The following is a 25,351-nucleotide window of genomic DNA, read 5'->3' on the forward strand; positions in this document are numbered from 1 at the left end:
ATTTTGTAGAGAATTATCCTTGTGGATTGTAGTCAGGATGTTCCATTTGCATATGCAAAGTAGAATATTTTGTCTGTATTAGTTCTGGTCATTGCCTCAAATGCCTGCGAAATTGGAGGTTTACAAGTTCCAAGTCACTCATTCTATGTGGTATAATTCAGTGAGTTTGACAAATATTAATGTTTGAAATTCTTCCCAGCTTGACTATCTGAGAGGTGGGGGTATGCAATAACATAAATGAGATGACTACATGTGTGAGTGATTCCTCCACATTTTGGTGTGCCTTTTATTCTTGTATCTATTCCTAGCTGTGTTAGGTATTAGATAACATGGATGCACTGTTGATAACTTACATGCTTGACCATAGGTTAACAATAACAGATTTCCTCTCGTTCACTCTCTTTATACATTTGTTCTTTGGGGGATGATAAGATCTTTATCCAAACCAGAGGAATTTTTCAGGGCAGATTACAGAGAACTAGCAGCTTTGCTGCAAACTATTCCTTAAAATTTAGGTATAGCTCCTTTGGTGTTGTACATTGGATTCCTCAATCTAGTTCAACTTGATGACTGCATTGACCACTTGGGACTTCCAAAAATAGAATGAGCCCCTTTGGGACTTATTGTTGATAAAGAGCAACTAGCAGCTTGGCTGTTAGCAAAAGAACAAATTAAAACTTCCATTATCCTCTGCGTGCACACACACACATATTTCTGACACAACCAAATTGCAAAAAACAAACCAGGACCAATCAGAAATAATCAGCATGCCTCAAATTTTCTCATGAATTGAGTCAGGACTTCTCTCTATAGCATTTTGGGATTTTTGAGCAATGATTTGAACGTTTTAATTGATTTTGCTATGCCCTTTAATGTAATTTGAAATCAAGCTATTTTTGTTTTAGGAGAAATTTCTGAATTGGATTTCTAGTTCAGGAATTTCTCAGTGTTATTGTCTTTAGATAAATGTTGGCCGATCTTTACAAGGCATAGTCATTTTTTCTAGTTTGTGGGATTATACCATTGCATGAAATATAGCTCAGGTTCAGATGTTGTTCTTTCAGCTGCAGTTTGGAAGCTCTATTTACAGTGTTGTAAAAGGTTTTACCTATCTTGCTGCATTGGCATCTGCTCCCCAACTGTAATTTTAAGTATTATATTAAGGTATTGTGTTGGGGGAGATTGCCAAAAATGAATTTAGGAAAGTCTTAGCCTCTTAGGAATACATATGAATTATGAAACAAATTAACAAGCACAAGGTGGTAATGTGACAATCCATATGTGTGTCAATGAGCATTCGGTGAACATGTGGTATTTTGTGATTCCTGAAATTCAATCTTCCAACAGCAGTTTTATAGATTATAAGAGTGACCTGGACCTTGTGGTTTTGAAACATCTGATCTCTTAAAAGGTTTTTGAATTAATACAACAGTAGTTAGGTAGCATACAATCATTTGAACACTATGCCCTTTCACTACTTTTTTACCTTTTTGTTACCATTGCTATTGGATCCTGGTCCTTTAATTCAATTAAACAGCACATATAAGCAATATTTTTACCAGAATTATGAATATATGGACTATGGTTTTCTAAAAATAGTACAATAATACTCATCAGATGTGATTTTCCACTTGTTTTCTTTTGGTGCACAAGGAAATTGTTAGTCAGTGATTGTTGTACTCTGTTATGTTTTAAATCTGCAGTTCTTGAGGTTGGAGATGGAGTATTTGAGGTACTTTCCACATCAGGGGACACTCATCTAGGAGGAGATGATTTTGACAAGGTTTGAACAAGACAAATGAATAGAGCTTTTGCTATTCTTTGTTTTCTGGTCTGTTAGTTGTTACTAAAATTACACTTCTATATTCTATAATCTTAAAAACAGAGAATAGTTGATTGGCTTGCCCAAAACTTTAAAAGAGATGAAGGAATAGACCTTCTGAAAGACAAGCAAGCTCTACAACGTCTCTCAGAGACTGCGGAGAAAGCAAAGATGGAGCTGTCATCTCTGACTCAGACCAGTATTAGGTATGTGACAATTTCTTTGCCTTCTTTCTATGAGTGGATCTCTCTCTTTTTCATGATCACTGAGGGAAAAGCTTTCTTTTGTTACAGTTTACCTTTCATTACTGCCACTGCAGATGGCCCAAAACACATTGACACCACCCTGACAAGGGTCAAATTTGAAGAATTGTGTTCAGATTTGCTAGACAGGTATGTAAGTTCAAAACTGCTACTCTGTGGTTGCCCTCTATGCATGTTTCAAAATGGAATAATTCTCATATGAAATATCAGTGTGTGTTTGATTTCCATTACTGGAGTTTGCTGCCTATTGATTTAAAACAGTATGTTTTTGCCAATATGAATACCTATCTGCCTGCATAAGTTCAGTGGATTACAATTGAAATCTATTTTTTTCTTAGGCTACGAAGACCAGTTGAAACTGCCTTGAAAGATGCAAATCTTTCCTTCAAAGATTTAGATGAAGTAATCCTTGTTGGTGGTTCTACTCGCATCCCAGCTGTTCAGGAGCTTGTGAGGAAGATGACTGGAAAAGAGCCCAATGTGACTGTAAATCGTGATGAAGTTGTTGCTTTTGGGGCTGCAGTTCAGGTTTGTCCTTTTCTTGTTGAGATAAATTACCACTTAAGTGGGTTGCAACATGTAGGATTTTTTTAATTTTTTTAATAGGAGGTAGAGCAGTTGAACTCTCTGATATGAAGATAAATTACTTCTTGGTCTAATAGCTTAAGCTACTAGAATGGTGAATTTAATTATTTAACCATTATTCTGCTATGCTCTAAATTTTTTTCTTAGTTTATTTGAAAAATAAATGACTATAACTCTCTATTTCTGATATTATCTGCTGTAATACTTATTGATATTGCGTAAATTGTTGAGGCATCAATATTTATTTCGGACAACTTTTTTTTTCAGGCTGGTGTTTTAGCTGGAGAAGTTAGTGACATTGTGCTCCTGGATGTCACTCCATTGTCTCTCGGACTCGAAACTTTGGGTGGTGTAATGACAAAGATTATCCCAAAGAACACAACTTTGCCGACTTCCAAATCAGAGGTGTTCTCCACTGCGGCAGATGGGCAGACCAGTGTAGAGATTAATGTCTGTCAGGGTGAGAGAGAGTTCGTGAGGGATAACAAATCCCTTGGAAGCTTTCGCTTAGATGGAATCCCACCTGCCCCACGAGGAGTTCCTCAAATTGAGGTGAAATTTGATATTGATGCTAATGGCATCCTTTCTGTCACCGCTATTGACAAGGGAACCGGAAAGAAGCAGGATATAACCATAACTGGTGCTAGCACCTTGCCAAGTGATGAGGTATGTTTCTAAAAACTATTGATATTGCAAGCTTGAGATAGCAAGTTGTAGTTCAAATTAGATTTGTTATTTAAATGAGTTTGAAATCAATGTGTGTGGTTAATTTGTGGGTAAATAGACTAAGCATAACCTATCTTTGCTGACTATAATCAATTAACTACATAAGAAATAACTGAATATACATAACAAAGGCAGCTGCAGAACTATGAAAGATTTTGTCACAAAACACCAAGTAAATCAAGAATAATTTGTGTATTATTGCTATATTCTGCTTACATATGGTATACTCCTAGAACCATAAAACAAAATAGCTAATTAGTTTTGATTGCATTTTCATTACAAGGATTACCTTATTGTGAGGGATAAATATTTCTTACCATAAGGACCCTTATAACTATTCCTCAACCGTCAGAATAGCTCAAAAGAATAAACATCACTAGATTCACCACACACTAAGTAAATCAAGAAAAAATTGTGTTAGAGCTATCTGCTGATTACATATATTATACACCTAGAACCATAGCCATTGTTGGCAAAAAAATGATTTTTTTCTTCTTCTTGTTTTTATGCTAATTTGTTGATAAATGATGCTAATTGTTTTTACTTCTTGATCTTTAACTTTGGGGTCTTTTTTCTTATATTTAATTTTATTAGTTATCCCCTTCAATGATGCTACCATGTTCTCCAAAGAACCTATATCTTTCTTTTCTTTCTGAATCTCAGCATTTCAAGTAGCTATGCTTTTTCACATATCAACCATGATAAAAGGATGTTCTACTACTTGTTATTGTTGAAGCTATTATTACCACATATAAACCTATTCTATTTATGTTACTAAATCCCAACTTTGGATGTACAAAATAAAAATAACTGCAGGTGGATAAGATGGTTAAGGAAGCTGAGAAGTTTGCAAAGGAAGACAAGGAAAAGAGGGATGCCATAGACACAAAGAACCAAGCAGACTCGGTATTGTACCAAACTGAGAAGCAACTTAAAGAGCTGGGAGACAAAGTTCCTGGCCCAATCAAGGAGAAAGTAGAGGCTAAAGTGAAAGAGCTCAAGGATGCAATCTCTTGTGGATCAACCCAAGCCATTAAAGATGCAATGGCTGCACTAAATCAAGAAGTTATGCAACTAGGACAGTCAATCTATAGCCAGCCTGGCCAACCGGACGCTGATCCTGCTTCTGCTACTGCACCAGGGTCATCAAGATCAACTGGGAAAACAGCTGATGGTGATGATGTGATCGAAGCAGATTTTACTGACAGCAAGTAAATCACATAACTTGGTGGTGGGAAAAATTTCAACCATGCATACTTGGTTTATTTTCTATGTTAGTTTGTACAGGCTTTGTTGGCCGTGATTTTGTTAGCTATGATGTGCATCATGAGTCTAGCCTGCCCAGTACTTCATAGTGATCAATGTGATTTGGACAATGGGTAGTCAAGGCATAAAATTTGGCAGGTGGTTTAGAGGCTGTTTGGCTTCAAAAATTTCATCACTCAATTTTCGTCACTCAATTTTCATAACTTATCACTCATCACTCATTACTCATAACTCATCACCCATCACTCTAAATACTACATCCGTTTGGCACCATTCCTCAATTTTCATCATTCAATATTTTTCACACTATTTATGGGTCCTATGCCTGTCATTTGGTCAGAAAAAAAACTGTTTTGTGGACCCTACAATTTTTTCTGTTCTAATTTCCCCTCCTTAACCCCTGATACTTTCCCAAAACACAAACCTGAACCCAGCTCCAACCACAATAACGAAAACAGCAACAGCAACAGCGGCATCAACAACAACAACAACAACAAAATGTGGCCAATCAGGTAAAAAAAAAAAAAAAAAAAGAAGAACTGAAGACCGAACCCAATGAAAGAAGAAGAAGAAAAAAAAAAAAAAGAAGAATGGAAACCCAGTGAAAAGGAAAAAAAAAAAAAAAAAAAAGAACCCAAGCCCAAACCAAACCCAAAAACCAACGTGAAAAGAAAAGAAAAGAAGGAAAAAAAAAAAAAAAAAGAATCAACCCCAGAAAGTGAAAGAGAAGAAAAGAAGAAGAAAAAAAAGAAAAAAAGAACCAAGCTCAGAAAAGAAAGGAGAATAGAAAAGAAGGAAAAAAAAAAAAAAAGAATCAACCCCAGAAAGTGAAAAGAGAAGAAAAGAAGAAAAAAAAAAAAAAAGAACCAAGCTCAGAAAGTGAAAAGGAAAGAAAAGAAAAAGAAGAAGAAGAAGAAGAAGAAGAGGAGGAGGAGGAGGAGCGTCCTAGATCATGTGAAAGACAAAAAGAAAAGAAAAAAAAAGAGAAAAGGAGATAAAGAGGGAGCAAAAGTCAGATGGTGGGATCGAGTTTGTAATGGTATTTACAGTTTTGCCATTGAGAATTGAGAATTGAAAACTGAAAACAGCTAAAAGTTGTTTTCAGTTTTCATAACTCATAACTCAAAAAGTAGAGAATTGAGTATTGAAAACAGAGTTATGAAAATAGAGTATTGGTGCAGGCAAACGAGTATTTTGCTATGAGTTTTACTATTTTTGAGAATTGAGTTATGAAAACTGAAAATTGAGTCATAAGAATTAGCCATCTAAACAGCCTCTTAGTCTCTCTTCCATGGCTAGTTAATATCAAGAGGATTCTTTTTTTTTTTTTTTTTTTTCCGAATATCTCAATGTTTGTGTTTGTAAAAATCGTCTACAATGTAAGTATGTTTCTACTAGAAAAAATTTAATTTTCGCACTTCTTTACCCCCTAAAAAAATCTCTTAGAGAACTTGTATCACCAAGTCGAATAAAAATTCCTACAACTCAAGCTGTATATAAACATTTTTTCTAAACTAATACTTATGAATAGTTTTATGTATTGTCATTTAGGGCCCTTTTAGCACTCTTTTTTATTATTGAAAAAGCTATTTTGAGCACTTGATTTTTTTTTCCAAGTGTATTTACTATTTAGACGGTTAAAACCATACAAAGAAAGATTTTCGCAAAACTGTCCAAGTGTATTTACTAATTAGACAAGGTTAAAACCACATATAAAGAAAGATTTTCGCAAAACTGGCTTGGTGGAATTTATTAAATGGTGATACATAAAATAATTCATATGTATTATTTAAAGTACAAGGTTTATATCAAATTTGAGTTGTAAGAATTTTTTTTAACCTATCATATGGCTATTTATAAGATTAACTGTATATTATTTAATTAAGTCACATAATTCATAAAAAATGTCATTGATTATAAGTATATGCGGATAGTTTTTTTAATTATCACATATTCGGTTGCATAAAAATTGTTACAAATCAATTTTTGTATAAATTTTTTTTATTTATTTAAACAAGTCACATAATTCTTGATAAAATTGTTATGTGACTTAAATTATATATGAGTGATTTTTTTAGTTATTACATAACAAGTTGAAATAAAATAACTCTAAATATGTTTGTAGTCAAATTTTTTGCAAACATCATTTTACCAATTATCACGTAATTAATTGTTGAATTTTAAATGTGAATTTGAATTAGTAAGGCTTGTTTGGTGCGATTTTCAGTGGGCCGAACTCTTGGACTTAATGCGAAATTCATGATGTGACTGGCCCACTATTTCACTTTTCCACGAAAATTCCAAGTAATCCTCTATTTCACTCATTTTCTTTCGGTGCAAAAGGGGCCCAAGGCCTTGTGTTCACATTGAAATAAAGTAGGAATCCATAAACTATGATTGCTACCTTTTCTTTATGACTTTTTCCACTCTATGTTTTCTAATGTATTACAGTTGGTTTTATTTTTAGAGAACACTTTATATTTTTTATAATAGATTGAGATTGCACCGGTTACAATTTCTTTTAATAGTTAAAATTGAGAGTTGAAAAAAAAAATTTCAATCTCAATAGTTGAATAAAAAAAAAAAAGTAAGAAAGTGAAAGGTGAAAAGTTAAAGAGATAAAATTTTATTTTAAGAGACTTGGGAGGAATTTCACTGGTGCAATACCTCTCAATCTCTTTTTTTTTTTTTTGGATTTTTCCTCTCAATCTCTTAATTATTACTTCTATTGATCTCGGACAACCTGTCCAATGTCCATTAAATCAAAATTTCAAGCCATTAAAAGAAAAGAAAACTTTTTTCTAAAATATAATTTTTATTTAAAAAAAAAAAAAAAACTAGTTAGCTAAAATTACAAAACCATTAGTTTAGTGCAGTTCTCAGGGGGCCCAACTTTTGGACATGGTCTTCCATTAGAATGATGATAGGACTGCGACAAAAATTTTCCAGATAGTGGACAAAATTTCCAACTAAGCCTCTGTCCCACTCATTTTCTTTCGGTGCAGAAGGGGCCCAACACTCATATTGTGCTTCATGTGCTCTTGATAGAATTGGTTGCTTTTTCTTTGCATTATTGTACCAAGAAAATGAAAAAGAAAACTAAAGACATTCGTCTTCATTAACTCAGTCCTCTTTCACAGCAACATTACGTTCACTCACACTTCATCACTTCAAGCCAACCCTCTCTGGCTTTCCTCTCTCTCTTTCTCTCTCTCTTAGCATTCCTTTCAGCCACTAAGAAGAAATGGCCGAAGTAATCCTATTTGGTCTTGCACGGAAAATGATTGAAAATTTGGGCTCTCAGACTTTCCAAGAGATTGGATCACTATGGGGTGTCAAAGGTGAGCTTGAAAAAATCAAGAACACAGTGTCCACAATCCAAGCTGTACTTCTGGATGCAGTGGAGAAACAGAGTCATGACCATCAAGTCAAGGACTGGCTCCAAAAGCTCAACGATGCAGTTTATGAAGCAGATGACTTGTTGAGTGAGTTCTCCACTGAAGCTATGCGGCGAAGAGCGGCGAGTGGGAATAAAGTCACAAAAGAGGTACGCACTTTCTTTTCAAAGTCAAACCAACTAGCTTTTCGTGGTAAGATGAGTAGTAAAATAAAGGAAATGAGGCAAAAACTAAATGCGATAGCAGAAGATAGGAAAAACTTTCGCTTGGAAGAATACCATGTAGAGACAAATGTTGTGAGTAGGAAGAGGGAACCAACTCACTCATTTGTACGTGAAGAAAAAATTATTGGGAGGGAAGATGATAGAAAGGCTATCATAGAGCTATTATTAGACTCTAATGTAGAGGAGAATGTTTCGGTCATTCCCATTGTGGGGATAGGGGGACTAGGGAAGACTACACTTGCTCAATATGTGTACAATGATGAGAAAGTCGAAAAATGTTTTGAGTTAAAAATGTGGGTATGCATTTCAGATGTCTTCGAGTTGAAAATAATTATTGAAAAGATAATAGCATCTGTTACAGGTAATGCACCTGGAAATCTGGAAATGGATCAATTGCAAAGGCAACTTCGTGAAAATATTGATCGAAAAAAATACTTACTAGTATTGGATGATGTATGGAATGAAGACCGTGGAAAATGGCTAAACTTGATAGATATTTTAATGGGTGGTTCAAAAGGAAGTAAGATTATAATAACCACTCGTAGTGGATTGGTTGCAAAGATTACACACACTGTTTCACCATATATTCTCAAAGGTCTCTCCGAAGAACAATCATGGTCTTTATTTGAGCAAGTGGCATTTAGTAAAGGGCAAGTGGCCAATAATCCTACATTAGTTACAATTGGAAGGGAGATTGTAAAAATATGTCAAGGGGTACCCCTTGCCATAATGTCCATAGGACATGTGTTATATTGTGAGGAAACAGCATCTGAATGGTTACTTGTGAAGGATAATTTACTAGCAAATGTAATTGAAGGAAATGAGATTTTTCCAATTTTAAAGTTGAGTTATGATAATCTCCCATCACATTTAAAGAGTTGTTTTGCCTTTTGCTCTTTGTTTCCCAAGGATTATGAAATGGATAAGGACACCGTGATACAACTATGGATTGCACAGGGGTTTATCCAAACATCAAACAAAAACCAACAATTAGAGGATGTTGGTGATAAGTACTTCAAAGATTTACTTTGGAGGTCTTTCTTTGAAGAAGTAATAGATGCATATGGACTCCTAAAATACAAAATGCATGATTTAATTCATGATCTTGCAGCATCTATCGCAGGCGAGGACTGCAAGCTCATTGATTTTCATGGGAAAAATATTAATGAAAAAAATCGTCATGTATCATGTCCATTTTTTATTGACTTGTCTTTTATTGAAACTTTAAAGTCATCGATTAAATCAAACAAGATACGGACATTTCTTCAAACATGTGAAATGTATAGATCTAATGCTTTGGATGAGTCAATGTTGAATACTCTTATTTTGAGTTTTAGACGCTTGCGTGCATTAGATTTACATAAATTGGAGATCACAAGAGTGCCAAATTCTATAGGGAAACTAATACATCTAAAGTACCTCGATCTTTCTTTTAATCAAGATATTGAAACTCTCCCTGATTCAATTACTACATTGTTGAATTTGCAAACATTAAAACTTTGTAGTTGTGAAGGTCTCAAAGAATTACCCAAACACATAAGAGAATTGGTTAGCCTCAAACATCTTTATATTGATGGTTGTTATAATTTGAGTCATATGCCTCATGGATTAGGGCAAATGACTTCACTTCAAACATTACAATTATTCATTGTGAGCACCTCGTCCCAAACTGGTGGATTAGGCGAATTGAAGGAGCTAAACAACCTGCGAGGTACATTAGAGATCTCACGTTTGGGACGGTTGGAAGAACCTAACTCAAAATCCATTATTGTGAATTTATGGGAAAAACAACATCTTGAAAAACTGATATTAAAATGGCATTATCAAGATCAAGTAGATAATAAAAAGGAAGAGAAGTTATTAGAAGACTTCCAGCCACACCAAAATCTCAAATATTTGGAAGTGTATCATTACAAAGGTGTGAAGTTTTCAAGTTGGGCCTCTTCTCTTACAAATCTTGTTGATTTAAGGATAAAGAATTGTGAGAGATGCCGATATCTGCCACCATTTTCTCATCTTCCCTCTTTAAAATATCTAAAGCTTGATTCAATGAATGATTTGGTGTACATATCCGAAAATGATATGAGTAAAGAGGTGTATGCATCATCCACAACATTATCAGCAGCGTTCTTCCAATCTTTGAAGTCACTCAAAATAAAAGAATGTCCTAATTTGAAGGGATGGTGGGGGAGAACAGGGAGGGATTTAGTTGCAACAACATCTGCGTCAACACCAGGTCATCAACAAGATCAGTCTCACAACTCTATGCCTTTATTTCCTCTTCTTTCTTATTTGCAGATTAGAAATTGCCCTAAAATGAATTCCATGCCCCTGTTTCCCAATCTCGAAGAAAAGCTATATTTAAAGAATGCCAGTTTAAAGCCTTTGCAGGAGACAATGTCAATGAATTTTTTAGTTCCCTCTTCCTCCTCTTCATTATCCTCTTCTTCTCCTCTCTCCAAATTAAATAAGATGATGTTGGATTCTATAAAAGATATAGAGTCTCTTCCGGCTGAGTGGGCACTATATTCTCTCAAGGAACTACAAATTTGGAACTGCCCTAAACTAGCATCTATGTCTAGAGTGGTGCGATATCTCACCTCCCTCTGTTCGCTATCAATTGCCAATTGCGAAGAGTTCGATCCATTAAGAGACATGCATGATGATGGCATGGAATGGCGATGCCTCAATTGCCTCCATCATTTACGTTTCAGTGGCATTCCGAAACTGAAGTCTCTCCCTGTGGGTCTTCAATGTATTTCCACCCTAAAACACCTCACCATTTCAAACTGTCCCAATTTAATGACTTTGCCGGAGCTCACCTCACTTGAATATCTTGGGATTTACAGATGCGAGCCTAATCTGACATCACTTCTTGAGATTAGTTGTCTCACTTCTTTACGGTCGCTGCAAATTGGAGACTTTTCCAATTTGATTACTTTTCCCGAATCAATTAGGAATCCAATCTCACTTGAAACGCTTTCCATTTTGAATTGTCCCAATCTCACAACACTACCTGATGATGGTTGTCTCAAGTCTTTACAAAAACTGGAAATTTATTTTTGTCCTCAGTTATCGGAAAAATACAAAAAAAAAAAAATCGATAAGGATTTCCCTAATTTGGAAATCAGAGGGTTATGAGACCACAGCAGCAAACGGCTCTACTTTGTCTTCTGCAACGGCCCCTCCCCTCTTTCACTTGGTACGCATTCTATGCTTTCAAATGAAACTAAGCTTTTTACTATTATTTTTTATTAAAATCAGACACTTTTTCGAATTCTATTTTGTATAGAAACAATATTATATATATTCAGCCCTGGTATAATTGAATTGGTATTTTGTTTAGGTTTTTTGGTAATAAAAAATCAGAGACTTTTATTTATTTATTTTGGAACAGCTTAACCGCATAGACTTATAGGATTTCTTCTTAAATTTTAATACTATAATTTTATTTGATTTTTGATATAGAATTAATTGGAAGCACAGGACAAACGGAAGTGTAAATATCTGGGCATGTTCAGAACCTTAGGAACAAGTGCAACGAGTCCACGGCTTAGGTGATTATCTTGTTTTTTGTTTCATTCTCTTTTCCCTTTGCATAAAAATTTCATTCTAGATATGATTCTCATTTGTTTGTTCATTCTAATGATTTCTGCCTTTATATAAACTACAACATGACACGTCTTTGTTTGGGTTCTTGATTCTGAATAAACAGAGTAATATCTGGCACTTGTTAAATTCGATAACATTCTGGTGAATGATCATTATTGACAACTACCCTCTAGGAAGCTGTTTTATATTCAGGTATTTGTCATTTTGTTAGCTTTAACACTTTATTATTACTACCTATTTTAATCAACAAACAACAATATCCAGTGAGGTTTTTGGGTTCTTACATTATGTCTGATTTTTGTTCACTGTACGATGATAACTTAGTTTGGACTTGCAGAAGTTCTGTTATGGATTTAACTTTATGCACAATATTTGGATACAAAGATATGATCAATAAAATAAAAATATAGAGTTAACCAATTGAATTCTCACATCAAATGGACAGTTTTTTTTTTTTTTTTTTTGTAAACCAAACTGACATAAAACATAATATTAGAAACTTTGTTTTATATTCTTTTCCTCACTATTTTGGAATGATTCCAGGCAGAAATTGCTGGGGAATGGTCCAAGACTGCTCGCATCCTAAATTGAATGTATTTCAGAAGGATATACTACAGGTCCATACATCTCCTTTAATTTCAGCTTTCTTTGTTAATAAATTATCCAAATTCCTCTTGTTTTCCTTCAATTAGAAGTATAATTTGTGTGCAGAATGAGGAAAAGCTGGGAATATAAAAACAGACCAGAGTTTGTGACCTCCAAAGGGAGTCAATACTGCAATTATGTAAGACTCAAATGAAAAAAATCAGTGGTAAATCTTTTGTTTTTTTTTTTCCCTTTCATTTTTACTTTTATTTTTGTATGTTCTCAAACTTACATCTGGCAGTTTGGCATGGATAAAGATCACAACAAGGTGACAACAGAAGAGTTGTTCCTTATCAAGAATGGCTTCATTATGTGCGCAGCTGATTTCTTAGTGAAGCTATTGAAAATTTTCAAACCTAAACAGGTAATTATTTCACTATATTTTTTTCTTAATTAAAACAGGTTGGCCATGATTCTGAGTTTACTCTGTAACTCACTTTACTCTGTAACCGTATGAATCATAAAATGAACAATAAAAATCAAGTTGTTCTCTACAGCGCAACTATAAATTTTATTTAGTTTTATTTCATTACATTGTTATCTGGGAACTAGGAGGGGGAAAAATTGTTTTTCACTTAGGCAGATGCTTCATAACTCCAATATATTTGAGAAACAAAAAAATCTTGAGATCTGGTCAGTTGATTCAGAGGGATTTAATGCCACTATTTTCTTATATTCATGCATCTCCTTTCTAAGTTCGCTTTGAATTTACCACTGGCTCTCTTTATTCTTCCTTTTTGTTTCAGGTTTAGTGAATTTATCATTTGTTGAATTCTGTATGTAGGAACTTTGAATTTGGAAACAGATGGTTTTTAGTGAATTTACTGCAACTACAAGAAGATAAAGAGGTGCATATCTCACTCCTATCTTTATATATCTTATCTCAAAGATAAGGGTAAATGGTTCATTTGTTTTGAATTATTGGAAATTTGATTGCAAGATGGTAGAATTAGTATTATTTTCCTCTCTTTTTTTGATAGGTTGAATCGGATGAAGACTGTAGCTTGGTGTTAGCAACAAGAGCACTACCTATTTTCAGTTTAAAGTTCAATTTCAGGGTGACTGGTTCTTGGACTTTTCAGCCACCCTCTGTGAAATCTAAGCTTATTGCAAACGTTTATCTTAGTTTAGTTGTTTCAATAACAAAACCAGGTTGTGATGAAGTTTTTTTTTAATGCATTTCAAATTGTAACTCTTTTACCTATATACATAACAGTACTGTAAGCATCCATATGAACTTAATTACAAGAACTATCATGAGAAATATTTTATAGGGATTAAGCATCTTGCAAACGATTATCTAGAAGAATCAGATAATCTGAAGAAATTTCTGTGGAAATCTGATGATGGATTGTATCGCTTGGATAGTTTCAGGATTTGAGAAGCTGACGTGGCTAAGGTACTCTATTAGATTTGCCTATAATCAAATCTTATGTTTGATCATAATCAAATTTGAACAATCCTTAGTTGTGAGCATGTTAATATATAGAGAATAGGTAATGAACGTTATGTACTTCTGTTACATTTTTCTCATGCAGTCTTGAGGTTGTAGAAGGAGTATTTGAGGTACGTTCTAGCTTGGCTGATACTCACCTAGGAGGTGATGATTTCGACAAGGTTGGAACAAGAGAAATGAGTACATCTTTAGCTTATATTCTTTATTTTCTGAGTTATAGTTAGTTGTTAATAAATTACACCCTTAGTCCCTTACGTTCTATAATTTTTAATACAGATTAGTTGATTGGCTTTCTGCAAACGTCTTAAATATGAAGGCGTAGATATTCTGTTTGACAGGCAAGCTCTACAACATCTCACAGAGACTGCTAGAAAGCAAAGATGGAGCGGTCATCTCTAACTCTGACCAATATTAGGTATGTGGCTTTTTCTATGCCTTCTTTATTTAAGTTGATATATCTCTCTTTTCCATAATCACAGAGAAAAAATATTTGCCTTTCCAGTTTACCTTTCATTATTGCCATTGCGGAAATCCCAAAACACATTGACACCACGCTGACTAGTGTCAAACTTGAAGAACTGTGTTCAGATTTGTTAGACAGGTAAGCCTTTTAACAATATAAATTATTACTATATGGTTTTGCACTATGCATGTTCAGAAATAGAATAACTCTCATATGTAATATCACTGTATTTGTTTTATCTCTCTCACTTTAGTTTTCTTTCTTTTGATTTTGAACTCTCTTTTTCTGTCATCTGGTAGTCTACTTGCCAGCTTAAGTTCACTAAATTACAACTGCAACTAACTTTCTCATATGCTTTGAGCACCAGTTGAAACATCCTTAAGAGATGCAAAGCCTTACTTCAAAGATATAGATGAGGTAATTCTACTCCCATTGGGATTTCCAATTTGTGCTTATCAACACTGTGGTGCTTGAGTTAATCAATTTGCTTCCAAATCAAACAAAAAAGTCTAATAAATATTCTAAAGTCAACAACAAAAAGGGGAGGGTTGGCCTTACTTTGCTCAAATCGTAATGTTTTCATATATATATATATATATATAGCACAAAAATGTTAATTAACAATCCTTATCCTTTTTAGTAACTCAAATTGTAATGTTTTTGACTCTTTTCACTTTTGAAATTGGATATAGAATGAATTGGAAACACAGAATGAAAGGATATCAGGGCATATTCAAAGCCATATGAACTAGTGCAACAAGTCAACAGCTAAGGTGATTTTCTTGTTTTGGGATCATTCTATTTTTCCTCACATAAAAAAAGAAAAAAAAGAAGAAGAAGTAGAGCTCTCTATTTCTGATATTGTCTATTGTAATACTTATTAGAACGACTTGCACTAACTGTTGAGGCATCAATACTTATTTTTGTCACTTTTATTTCCAGACTGGTGTTTTTTAGCTGGAGAAGTTATTGACATTGTGCTCTTGGATTTCTCACTGCAGTAGGACTTGAAACTTTGGGTGGTGTAATGACAAAGATTATCCCAAGGAACACAACTTCACCAACTTCCAAATCAGAGTTGTTCTCCACCGCAGCAGATGGACAGACCAGTGAAGAGGTTAATGTCTATTATGGTGAGAAACTTGTTCTTGGGTCAGCAACCAAAAACGAAATGGTGTAGTTATAGTAGTAGGAGGAGGAGAAATGGGAACAACAATGTGGTGGTGTGTGAGAAAGTGGTTGGTATTGACTTGGGAACAACTAACAGTGTAGTGGCAGCTGTGGAAGTTGGGAAGCCAACGATTGTGACTAATGCTGAGGGGCAGAGAATGACACCATCTGTTGTGGCGTACACTAAGAATGGTGATAAGCTTGTGGGGCAAATTGCTAAGAGACAGGCTGTGGTGAATCCTGAGAACACTTTCTTTTCTGTGAAAAGGTTTATTGGGAGGAACTGAAGTTGATGAGGAGGCCAAACAGGTTGGTAAATTTATCACTTTTCTTATAAGTTTATACTGTAAAGGTAGTATTTTAACTTGACCATTTGTAAATTGGAGGCAGAATTTGTAGATTAGAGACAGCATTTGTATTTGGATTAGTGTTCACAAGAGCTTGAACTGTGAATTTTAATGATCTTTTAACTATTAGTATGCTATTTGGAGATAGGAACTTAGGATTGCTTTGTTGGATACCGGGACATGTTCTAGTATTGTTTGATCAAAACCCAATTTTTAGATTAATCTTGAATAGTTTTTTTTTTTTTTTTTTGAATCAAACATATATTATTATTATAAATGACTGTAAATTTAATCATTTAAATACTAGTAGATTATAGATAGGATTTGAATTTGGATTAGATGTTACTTGTTATGCAATCACAATAAACTATCACTTAAATGGTAAATTTTGATAATTTTATATTCTTATAACCATTAGTATGCTATCACATGTTCAGATATCATGATAGACAATGTTTAATAAAATTATTTAATTATTAGTATGTTGGAGATAATTTGAATTTGGATCATCTGATGTCTTATATCATGAGAAACTATTACTTATTGAAAAAGCTTAAATTGTTATTCTTTATAATATTTTAACTAGTGGTTGACTAATTAGAGAAAGGATTTTTGGATCAATTTTTTGATACTATGATAAACTAGTGTGAATTTAATCATTTAACCATTATTCCAATATTCCAATATAGGCGTCATACAAGATCGTGTGGGAAGAAAATGGCAATGTGAAGCTTGACTGTCTGGCCATAGGCAAGCAATTTGCAGCTGAGGAGATTTCTGCACAGGTATTGTGGAAGCTTATGGAGGATGCATCCAAGTTTCTGAATGATGGGGTGAGTAAAGCAGTAATCACAGTGCCAGCATACTTCAATGATTCGCAGAGGACAGCTACGAAAGATGCAGGTCGCATTGCAGGGTTAGACGTCCTGCGAATAATCAATGAACCTACTGCTGCTTCGCTTGCTTATGGGTTTGAGAAGAAAAACAATGAGACCATCCTGGTTTTTGACCTTGGAGGTGGTACTTTTGACGTTTCAGGTATACCAATTGCTTTGTTACTCCTCTTATTGGATTTTTCTCCGGCTAATCCACCTCATATGTTTGTTTTTACTAATTTTATAGAGAATTATCCTTGTGGATTGTAGTCAAGTTGTTCCATTTGCATATGTGAAGTAGAATCTTTTGGGTTCTCCACCATGTATTAGTTCTGGTCATTGCCTCAAATGTCTGTTAAATTGGAGGTTTTCAAGTTCCAAGTCACTCATTCTATGTGTTATAATTCAGTGAGTTTGATGAATATTAATGTTTGAAATTCTTCCCAGTTTGACTATCTGAGAGGTGGGGGTAACACAAATGAGATAACTACATGTGTGAGTGATTCCTCCATATTTTGGTGTGCCTTTTGTTCTTGTATCTATTCCTAGCAGTCTTAGGTATTAGATAATATGGATGCTTTTGCTTGACCATAGGTTAATAATGACAGATTTCCTCTCATTCACTCTCTTTATTCATTTGTTCTTTAGGGGATGATAAGATCTTTATCCAAACCAGAGGAATTCTTCAAGGCAGATTACAGAGAACTAGCAGCTTTGCTGCAAACTATTCCATAAAATTTAGGTATATCTCCTTTGGTGTTGTACATTGGGTTCCTCAATCTAGTTCAACTTAATGGCTGCATTGACCATTTGGGACTTACAAAAATAGAATGAGCCCCTTTGTTGATAAAGAGCAACTAGCAGCTTGGCCGTTAGCAAAAGAACAAATTAAGGCTTCCATCATCCTCTACAAATTACACACACACACATATCTGACAACCAAATTGCAAAAAAAAAAAAAAAAAAAAAAAAAAAAAAAAAAAAAACATGACCAATCAGAAATAATCAGCATGCCTCAACTTTTCTCATGAATTGAGTCAGGACTTCTCTCTATAGCATTTTGGGATTTTTGGGCAATGATATGAAAATTTTAATTGATTTTGCTATGCCCTTTAATGTATTTTGAAATCAAGCTATTATTTTTTAGGAGAATTTCTGAAATGGATTTCTTGTTCAGGAACTTCTTGGTTTCATTGTCTTTTGATAAATGTTGGCTGATCTTTACAAGGCATAGCTCATTTTTTCTAGTTTGTGGGATTATACCATTGCATGAAATGTAGCTCAGGTTCGGATGTTGTTCTTCCAGCTGCAGTTTGGAAGCTCTATTTACAGTGTTGTAAAAGGTTTTACCTATATTGCTGCTTTGGCATCTGCTCCCCAACTGTAATTTTAAGTATTATATTCAGGTATTATGTTGGGGGAGATTGCCAAAAAAGAATTGAGGAAAGTCTTAGCCTCTTAGGAATACATATGAAACAAATTAACAAGCAAAAGGTGGTAATGTGGCGATCCTTACATGTGTTAATAAGCATTCAGTGAACATATGGTATTTTGTGATTCCCGAAATTCAATCTTCCAAAAGAAGTTTTATAGATTAAAAGAGTGACCTGGACCTTGTGATTTTGAAACATCTGATCTCTTAAAAGGTTTTTGATTTAACACAACTGTAGTTAGGTAGCATACAATCATTTGAACACTATGCCTTTTCACTACTTTTACCTTTTTCTTACCATTGCTATTGGATCCTAGTCCTTTAATTCAATTAAACAGCATGTATAAGAGATAGTTTTACCAGAATTATGAAAATATGATTATAGTTTTCTAAAAATAGCACACTAATACCCATTAGATGTGATTTTTCACTTGTTTTATTTTGGTGCACAAGGAAATTGTTAGTCAGTGATTGTTGTGGTCTGTTATGTTTTAAATCTGCAGTTCTTGAGGTTGGAGGTGGAGCACATTTCCAACCTCAGAACTGTTGAGGTTGGAACGACTTGCACTAACTGTTGAGGCATCAATACTTATTTTTGTCACTTTTATTTCCAAACTGGTGTTTTTTAGCGGGAGAAGTTATTGGCATTGTGCTCTTGGATGTCTCACTGCAGTAGGACTTGAAACTTTGGGTGGTGTAATGAAAAACATTATCCCAAGGAACACAGCTTCACCAACTTCCAAATCATAGTACGTTGTTCTCCACCGCAGCAGATGGACAGACTAGTGAAGAGATTAATGTCTATTAGGGTGAGAGAGAGTTATTTATCTCTCTAAAAAAAGGGTGAGAGAGTGTTCATGAGGGACAACAAATCCCTTGGAAGCTTTTGCTTAGACACCAAAACCGGTGCTAGCACCATCACACAAAGTGATGAGGTATGTATTTGCAAAAACTGTTGTTTTGAAGACAATTCGGTTTTTATTCAAACTAGATATAGCAAGTTTTAGTTCTTCACAGAATGCGTGATTTAGAATCTGGTGGTTGAAAATGTTGTGGCTGGAGATATTATTAGGATGAGTTTGAATAAGCCTGAAACCCAAACTATCTAAGCTAACGATAACTAATTTATCTATTTGATAAATGACTTCTATATATATATATATATATATAAAGATAAATTTAGACCATTTGTGGAATATGCTGCTTTCTTATATTGGTCTAGAACCATAGCCATTGGCAGTGGCTGCAAATTCCCTCACACCCCCCCCCCCCTGTGTATGTTCTAATTTGTAAATAGACTGAAAAATGCTTTTATGTCTTCATTTTTGTAACTTCAATTTTTTTTTTCTTATAATCTATATTGTGGCACAAGGAACTTCTTTTTTTATATTTATTACCCATTTCAATGATGCTACCATGTTCTACAAAGAAACTATATCTTTCTTTTCTTTCTGAAGTCTCAACATTTCTAGCATCTATGTTTTTCAATTAATAAATAAATAAAAATAAATGGAAACATTCACATTTTATATTAGTAACCTAATTATGTTACTAAACCCCATGTTTGTATGTACAAAATAAAAATGTTGTAGGTGGATAGGATGGTTAATGAAGCTGAAAATTTTGCAAAAGGAAGACAAGGAAAAGAGGGAAGCCATAGACACAAAGAACCAAGCTGACTCAGTTTTGTACCAAACTAGAAGCAACAAAAAGAGTTGGGAGACAATGTACCTAGCTAGACGAGGAGAATGTAGAGGCTAAAGTGAATGAGGTCAAGGATGCCATCTCTGGTGGATCTACCCAAGCCATTAAAGATGCAATGGCTGTCCTAAATTAAGAAATTATGTAACTGTGGTAGTCAATGTCGATATGAATTTTATTTGGATTGTCTATTAGCTTTTTTTGGATTGACACCACACTGGCTAGTGTCAAATTTGAAGAACTGTGTTCAGATTTGTTAGAAAAGTAAGCCTTTTAACAATAGAAATTATTACTCTATGGTTTCACACTATGCATGTTTAGAAATAGAATAACTCTCATATGTAATATCAATGTATTTTTTTTATCTCCATCACTTTAGTTTTCTTTCTTTTGATTTTGAACTCTCTTTTTCTCTCATCTGGAAGTCTATTTCCAGCTTAAGCTCACTGGATTACAACTCATATCCCAGCTGTTTAGGAGCTGGAAGATATGGATGAAGTTTTTGTTCTTGGGACTGTAGTTCAGGTTTGTCCTTTTCTTGTTATTATGTAATTCAACTTGTTATTATTTTTTTGTTACTTTTATTTCCAGAGTGGTGTTTTCTTGCTGGAGAAGTTAATGACATTGTGCTCTTGGATGTCTCACCAAAGAAGGACTTGAAATTTTGGGTGGTGTCAACTTCACCAACTTCCAAATCAGAGGTGTTCTCCACCACAGCAGATGGACAGACCAGTGAAGAGATTAATGTCTATCAGGGTGAGTGAGAGTTCATGAGGGAGAACCAGTGCTAGCACTATGCCAAGTGATAGGGTATGTATTTGCAAAAACTGTTGTTTTGAAGAGAATTTGGATTTTGCTCAAACTANCCCCCCCCCCCCCCCCCCTCCCCTCCCCTCCTGTTAATGTTGTAATCAGTGTGTAGACTGAAAAATGCTTTTATGTCTTCACTTTTTTTAACTTCAATTTTTTTTCTTACAATTTATATGCAACACAAGGAGATTCTTGTTTTTATATTTTATAACCCCTTTCAATGATGTTACCATGTTCTACAATGAACCTACATCTTTCTGTTCTTTCAAAAATCTCAGCATTCCAACTTTCAAGCATCAAGGTTTTCGATTTAAAAAAAAAAATAAAAAAATGGAAACGTTCACTTTTTTTGTTAGTACCTGTAAACCTAACCTAATTATATTACTAAACCCCATGCATGTACAAAATAAAAATGTTGCAGGTATATAGGATGGTTAAAGAAGCCGAAAATTTTGCAAAAGGAAGACAAGGAAAAGTGGGATGCCATATACACAAAAAACCAAGCTGACTCAGTTTTGTACCAAACTAGAAGCGAATAAAAGAGCTGGGAGACAATGTTCCAAGCCATTAAAGATGCAATGGCTGTCCTGAATCAAGAAATTATGTAACTGTGGTAGTTAATGTTGATGTGAATTTGAATTGGATTGTCTATTAGCTTTTTTCAGATTGACTTCTTTGCATGGACAGCCACTATTGTGTAGCCTTGAATTATGTTATAGTTGAGAGAGAACTCTTTGATATAGAGTTATTTGGGTGTATTGGGGTTTGGGTTTGTGAGATTGGGTCTACACCACATTTGTACTCTCCATATTTGTTAGTGAAACTTTTTCCTTGTCACCGCCCGTGGATGTAGGCCAAAGGCTGAACCACGTAAATCCTTGGTGTTCTCTCTTGTGTGTGGTTGTCTATTTTTCTTTCGTTTTTTTTTTCCCCTCATAATATTTATTTGTGAGATCTCTTCTAGTACAACATTTGGGTCATTTAGATAAACTGGGAAAGCAGCTAAGGGCGATGATCTGATCAATGCAGATTTCACTAATAGCAAGTAAACTCATAGAACTTCAATTCTGACCATGCACACTTGTATAATTGCACTAGAAATAGCCAAGAGTGCCGCTTAGGCTTTAGCCTACAGAGGATCACCTTTTACATCAGTCACAGTCCATGCATGAATGATGTTGCCTAAATGGTTTCAACATATTGCAGCTAGGTATACATTGTTTGGTCTCACAGCAACATTGGATTTTAAGGTTATGAGGATTTTGTGTTTCAAATATTTCACAAGGTTTGTATTTGCAAAATTTGGCCTGTAATATATAGCTTTCAAAACAATGTTTATTAAAGTGTAATATTTACACCTCGTGTTTCTTATAGTGTACTCTTCTATGGCTGAAGTAATGTTAATTTGTAGGGGAACATTTCAAATTGGGTAAAGCAGCCCTCCAATTAAAGCTGTTTCTGTATAAAAGATTGGACTATAGTATATTGCTTTCAAATTGGCTTCCTTGTGACCTACTTGAAATTTATATTTTATTTATTTTAATTTTACAAGATTAATAATTTTGGATTTAATTTTATCACTATTTACTTAATAGTATTTTTTTTTCAAGAATTATTCTTTCACATCAATAAATATGAATATGAAAATTGTAAATTTATGCTAAAAATGATTTTATTTTAAATTAAAATGCATTTTTTATTTGAAAGATTAATAAATACAATTTTTTAAAGCTTGTTTATATTTATTATTTTCTACTCACTTTATAAAAATAACAAAAATACATTTGAAAGTTGTTTAAATTTCTTAAAAAATTTTTAAGGGTAAATTTTCATATTTTTACACATTTAATACATTTATTTGTATTTTAATTAATATTAAATTAATTTTGATGTCATCACAGTTCTACAACGGTTCTACATTGGTTGAACCTTGATCTGGCCTTAAAAATCTTGAATCTCTTCCTTCTCCCAGTTTTTATGAGCTTAAGATTTCTATGTAAGGAGAAGCCTGTGAAACCAATCATACCGGGGGTTGTCATCTACTGGTCGCTATTGTTGTTTATGCTATATCTCAAGCATTAGAATAGAAAGAACGTTGGAGATTATTCATTATGGGTTAAAATATAATAAATTTTTATCTTATTAATTTTTTTTTTATATTTAATGAAAGGACAAAAAAAAAAAAAAAAAAATCTAAACCATATTTCAAAGATAAACTTTCTTTCATTCGGAAAATAGTCTTGATTCTATTTTGATCCCTAGAATATGCATTCCATTACACGAAACAAAAAAATAACAAAAATAGATAGTGGACATTCTAAATTTTCAAGAACGGGTATAGAACCTCTTAAATTTTAGGGGAAAGAATAGAATATAGATTATATTTCAAGACCGAAAAGAATATTTTTGCCAAAATTATATGTTAGTCAAGAGACTAAATCATCTTCATTCATATTATTTTCATGTCTAGAATTTTATACAAGTAAGAAAGACCAATCTTCTAATTTTTCAATTGAAACTCTTACCATTTTTAAGTAATTAAGTGAGGAGAGAGCCATAGAGGAAACAGCTGCCTAAGCATTACTAGCCCCAAGTCTTTCATGTATAACAACACCACAAGAGAGAGTGTGTGTTTTTGGGTTTTTTTTTTTTTTTTTTAATATAAAATATTAAAAATTATATATAGTAACTTTTCATTCCGGTCCATGTGTGTTTTTGGGTTTTTTTTTTTTTTTTTTAATATAAAATATTAAAAATTATATATAGTAACTTTTCATTCCGGTCCGGACCGGTCCAGTCTGGGACCTGGACCGAAAACCTATATGGTTGCGTTGGATTTTTTAAAGCCTAAAAGAGCAACAACTAAACAAAAAAACAAACGACACCGTAATGCAAAGCGCGTTCAGCATGTGGGACCTGTAAACGACGCCGTGTGCTTAAACGAAGCTACGAAAGATGCAGGTCGCATTGCAGGGTTAGATGGAGCTTCGCTTGCTTATGGGTTTGAGAAGAAAAACAATGAGACCATTCTGGTTTTTGACCTTGGACTTGGAGGTGATACTTTTGACGTTTCAGGTATGCCAATTGCTTTGTTACTCCTCTTAATTATTGGATTCTTTTTTGTTATGCCCTTTAATGTAATTTGAAATCAAGCTATTTTTGTTTTAGGAGAAATTTCTGAAATGGATTTCTAGTTCAGGAATTTCTTGGTGTCATTGTCTTTAGATAAATGTTGGCCGATCTTTACAAGGCATAGCTCATTTTTTCTAGTCATATGTGATTTTTCACTTGTTTTCTTTTGGTGCACAAGGAAATTGTTAGTCAGTGATTGTTGTGGTCTGTTATGTTTTAAATCTACAGTTCTTGAGGTTGGAGATGCAGTGTTTGAGGTACTTTCCACATCAGGGGACACTCATCTAGGAGGAGATGATTTTGACAAGGTTTGAACAAGACAAATGAATAGAGCTTTTGCTATTCTTTGTTTTCTGGTCTGTTAGTTGTTACTAAAATTACACGTCTATATTCTATAAGCTTAAACAGAGAATAGTTGATTGGCTTGCCCAAAACTTTAAAAGAGATGAAGGAATAGACCTTCTGAAAGACAAGCAAGCTCTACACCGTCTCACAGAGACTGCAAACAAAGCAAAGATGGAGCTGTCATCTCTGACTCAGACCAGTATTAGGTATGTGACAATTTCTATGCCTTCTTTCTATGAATGGATCTCTCTCTTTGGCATGATCACTGAGGAAAAGCTTTCTGTTTTTACAGTTTACCTTTCATTACCGCCACTGCGGATGGCCCAAAACACATTGACACCACCCTGACAAGGGTCAAATTTGAAGAATTATGTTCAGATTTGCTAGACAGGTATGTAAGTTGAAAACTGCTACTCTCTGGTTGCCCTCTATGCATGTTCCAAAATGGAATAATTCTCATATGAAAGATCAGTGTGTGTTTGATTTCCATTACTGGAGTTTGCTGCCTATTGATTTAAAACAGTATGTTTTTGCCAATATGAATGCCTATCAGCCTGCATAAGTTCAGTGGATTACAACTGAAATCTATTTTTTTCTTAGGCTATGAGGACCAGTTGAAACTGCCTTGAAAGATGCAAATCTTTCTTTCAAAGATTTAGATGAAGTAATCCTTGTTGGGGGTTCTACTCGCATCCCAGCTGTTCAGGAGCTTGTGAGGAAGATGACTGGAAAAGAGCCCAATGTGACTGTAAATCCTGATGAAGTTGTTGCTCTTGGGGCTGCAGTTCAGGTTTGTCCTTATCTTGTTGAGATAAACTACCACTTAAGTGGGTTGCAACATGTAGGATTTTTTGATTTTTTTAATAGGAGGTAGAGCAGTTGAACTCTCTGATATGAAGATATGTTACTACTTGTACTTATAGCTTAAGCTACTAGAAATGGTGAATTAAATTATTTAACAATTATTTTAACGCGCTCTAATTTTTTTTTTCTTAGTCTATTTGAAAAATAAATGACTATGTATCTCTATTTCTGATATTATCTGCAGTAATACTTATTGATATTGCATTAATTGTTGA

General features: G+C 34.1%; 4 protein-coding genes across 5 annotated transcripts in view; all 4 read left to right on the forward strand.

Moving 5' to 3' along the window:
* LOC112036471 (stromal 70 kDa heat shock-related protein, chloroplastic-like) overlaps window positions 1-25,351 on the forward strand; it is a 38,481-nt gene that overhangs the window by 10,947 nt on the left and 2,183 nt on the right. The window contains 7 exon segments of the mRNA XM_065765735.1: window positions 15,497-15,910; window positions 15,912-15,939; window positions 16,667-17,015; window positions 24,156-24,235; window positions 24,336-24,478; window positions 24,565-24,663; window positions 24,873-25,062. Of these exon segments, the coding sequence (XP_065621807.1) occupies window positions 15,558-15,910; window positions 15,912-15,939; window positions 16,667-17,015; window positions 24,156-24,235; window positions 24,336-24,478; window positions 24,565-24,663; window positions 24,873-25,062 (1,242 nt within the window). The 5' untranslated portion in view covers window positions 15,497-15,557.
* Window positions 55-4,851, forward strand: LOC112036495 (heat shock 70 kDa protein 6, chloroplastic). The gene is made up of 7 exons (XM_065765731.1): window positions 55-254; window positions 1,704-1,783; window positions 1,886-2,028; window positions 2,116-2,214; window positions 2,424-2,613; window positions 2,938-3,336; window positions 4,213-4,851. Exons 1-7 carry the CDS (start codon window positions 251-253, stop codon window positions 4,609-4,611), a joined length of 1,314 nt encoding a protein of 437 aa, XP_065621803.1. The 5' UTR covers window positions 55-250; the 3' UTR covers window positions 4,612-4,851.
* Window positions 7,732-11,425, forward strand: LOC136064228 (putative disease resistance protein RGA4). Its single transcript, XM_065765717.1, has one exon. It carries the CDS (start codon window positions 7,907-7,909, stop codon window positions 11,423-11,425), a length of 3,519 nt encoding a protein of 1,172 aa, XP_065621789.1. The 5' UTR covers window positions 7,732-7,906.
* On the forward strand, window positions 8,163-15,514 carry LOC112036498 (uncharacterized). 2 transcript variants are annotated; one of them, XM_065765733.1, is made up of 15 exons: window positions 8,165-8,209; window positions 11,416-11,486; window positions 11,753-11,841; window positions 12,000-12,088; window positions 12,440-12,513; window positions 12,608-12,680; window positions 12,783-12,905; window positions 13,326-13,389; window positions 13,522-13,940; window positions 14,080-14,158; window positions 14,274-14,412; window positions 14,500-14,598; window positions 14,828-14,877; window positions 15,153-15,233; window positions 15,403-15,514. In XM_065765733.1, the coding sequence occupies exons 5-8, from the start codon at window positions 12,488-12,490 to the stop codon at window positions 13,332-13,334; spliced, it is 231 nt and encodes a 76-aa protein (XP_065621805.1). In that variant the 5' UTR covers window positions 8,165-8,209; window positions 11,416-11,486; window positions 11,753-11,841; window positions 12,000-12,088; window positions 12,440-12,487; the 3' UTR covers window positions 13,335-13,389; window positions 13,522-13,940; window positions 14,080-14,158; window positions 14,274-14,412; window positions 14,500-14,598; window positions 14,828-14,877; window positions 15,153-15,233; window positions 15,403-15,514. The 2 variants fall into 2 exon arrangements, with proteins under 2 accessions (XP_065621806.1, XP_065621805.1); XM_065765734.1 differs by lacking the exon at window positions 12,000-12,088 and having other exon boundaries at window positions 8,163-8,209.

This window comes from Quercus suber, unplaced genomic scaffold (assembly GCF_002906115.3).
Source record: "Quercus suber isolate HL8 unplaced genomic scaffold, Cork oak 2.0 scaffold_649, whole genome shotgun sequence".
In the NCBI taxonomy this organism is placed as follows: domain Eukaryota; kingdom Viridiplantae; phylum Streptophyta; class Magnoliopsida; order Fagales; family Fagaceae; genus Quercus; species Quercus suber.

Coding starts and splice junctions, on each gene's coding strand:
- LOC112036498 (XM_065765734.1), top strand. CDS start 12,488: ATGTATTTCAGAAGGATATACTACAG. Junction 12,514..12,607: donor TTCAGAAGGATATACTACAG/GTCCATACATCT, acceptor ATTTGTGTGCAG/AATGAGGAAAAGCTGGGAAT. Junction 12,681..12,782: donor GGAGTCAATACTGCAATTAT/GTAAGACTCAAA, acceptor TACATCTGGCAG/TTTGGCATGGATAAAGATCA.
- LOC112036495 (XM_065765731.1), top strand. Junction 2,029..2,115: donor CTGACTCAGACCAGTATTAG/GTATGTGACAAT, acceptor CTTTTGTTACAG/TTTACCTTTCATTACTGCCA. Junction 2,215..2,423: donor TGTTCAGATTTGCTAGACAG/GTATGTAAGTTC, acceptor TTTTTTTCTTAG/GCTACGAAGACCAGTTGAAA.
- LOC136064228 (XM_065765717.1), top strand. CDS start 7,907: ATGGCCGAAGTAATCCTATTTGGTCTTGCACGGAAAATGATTGAAAAT.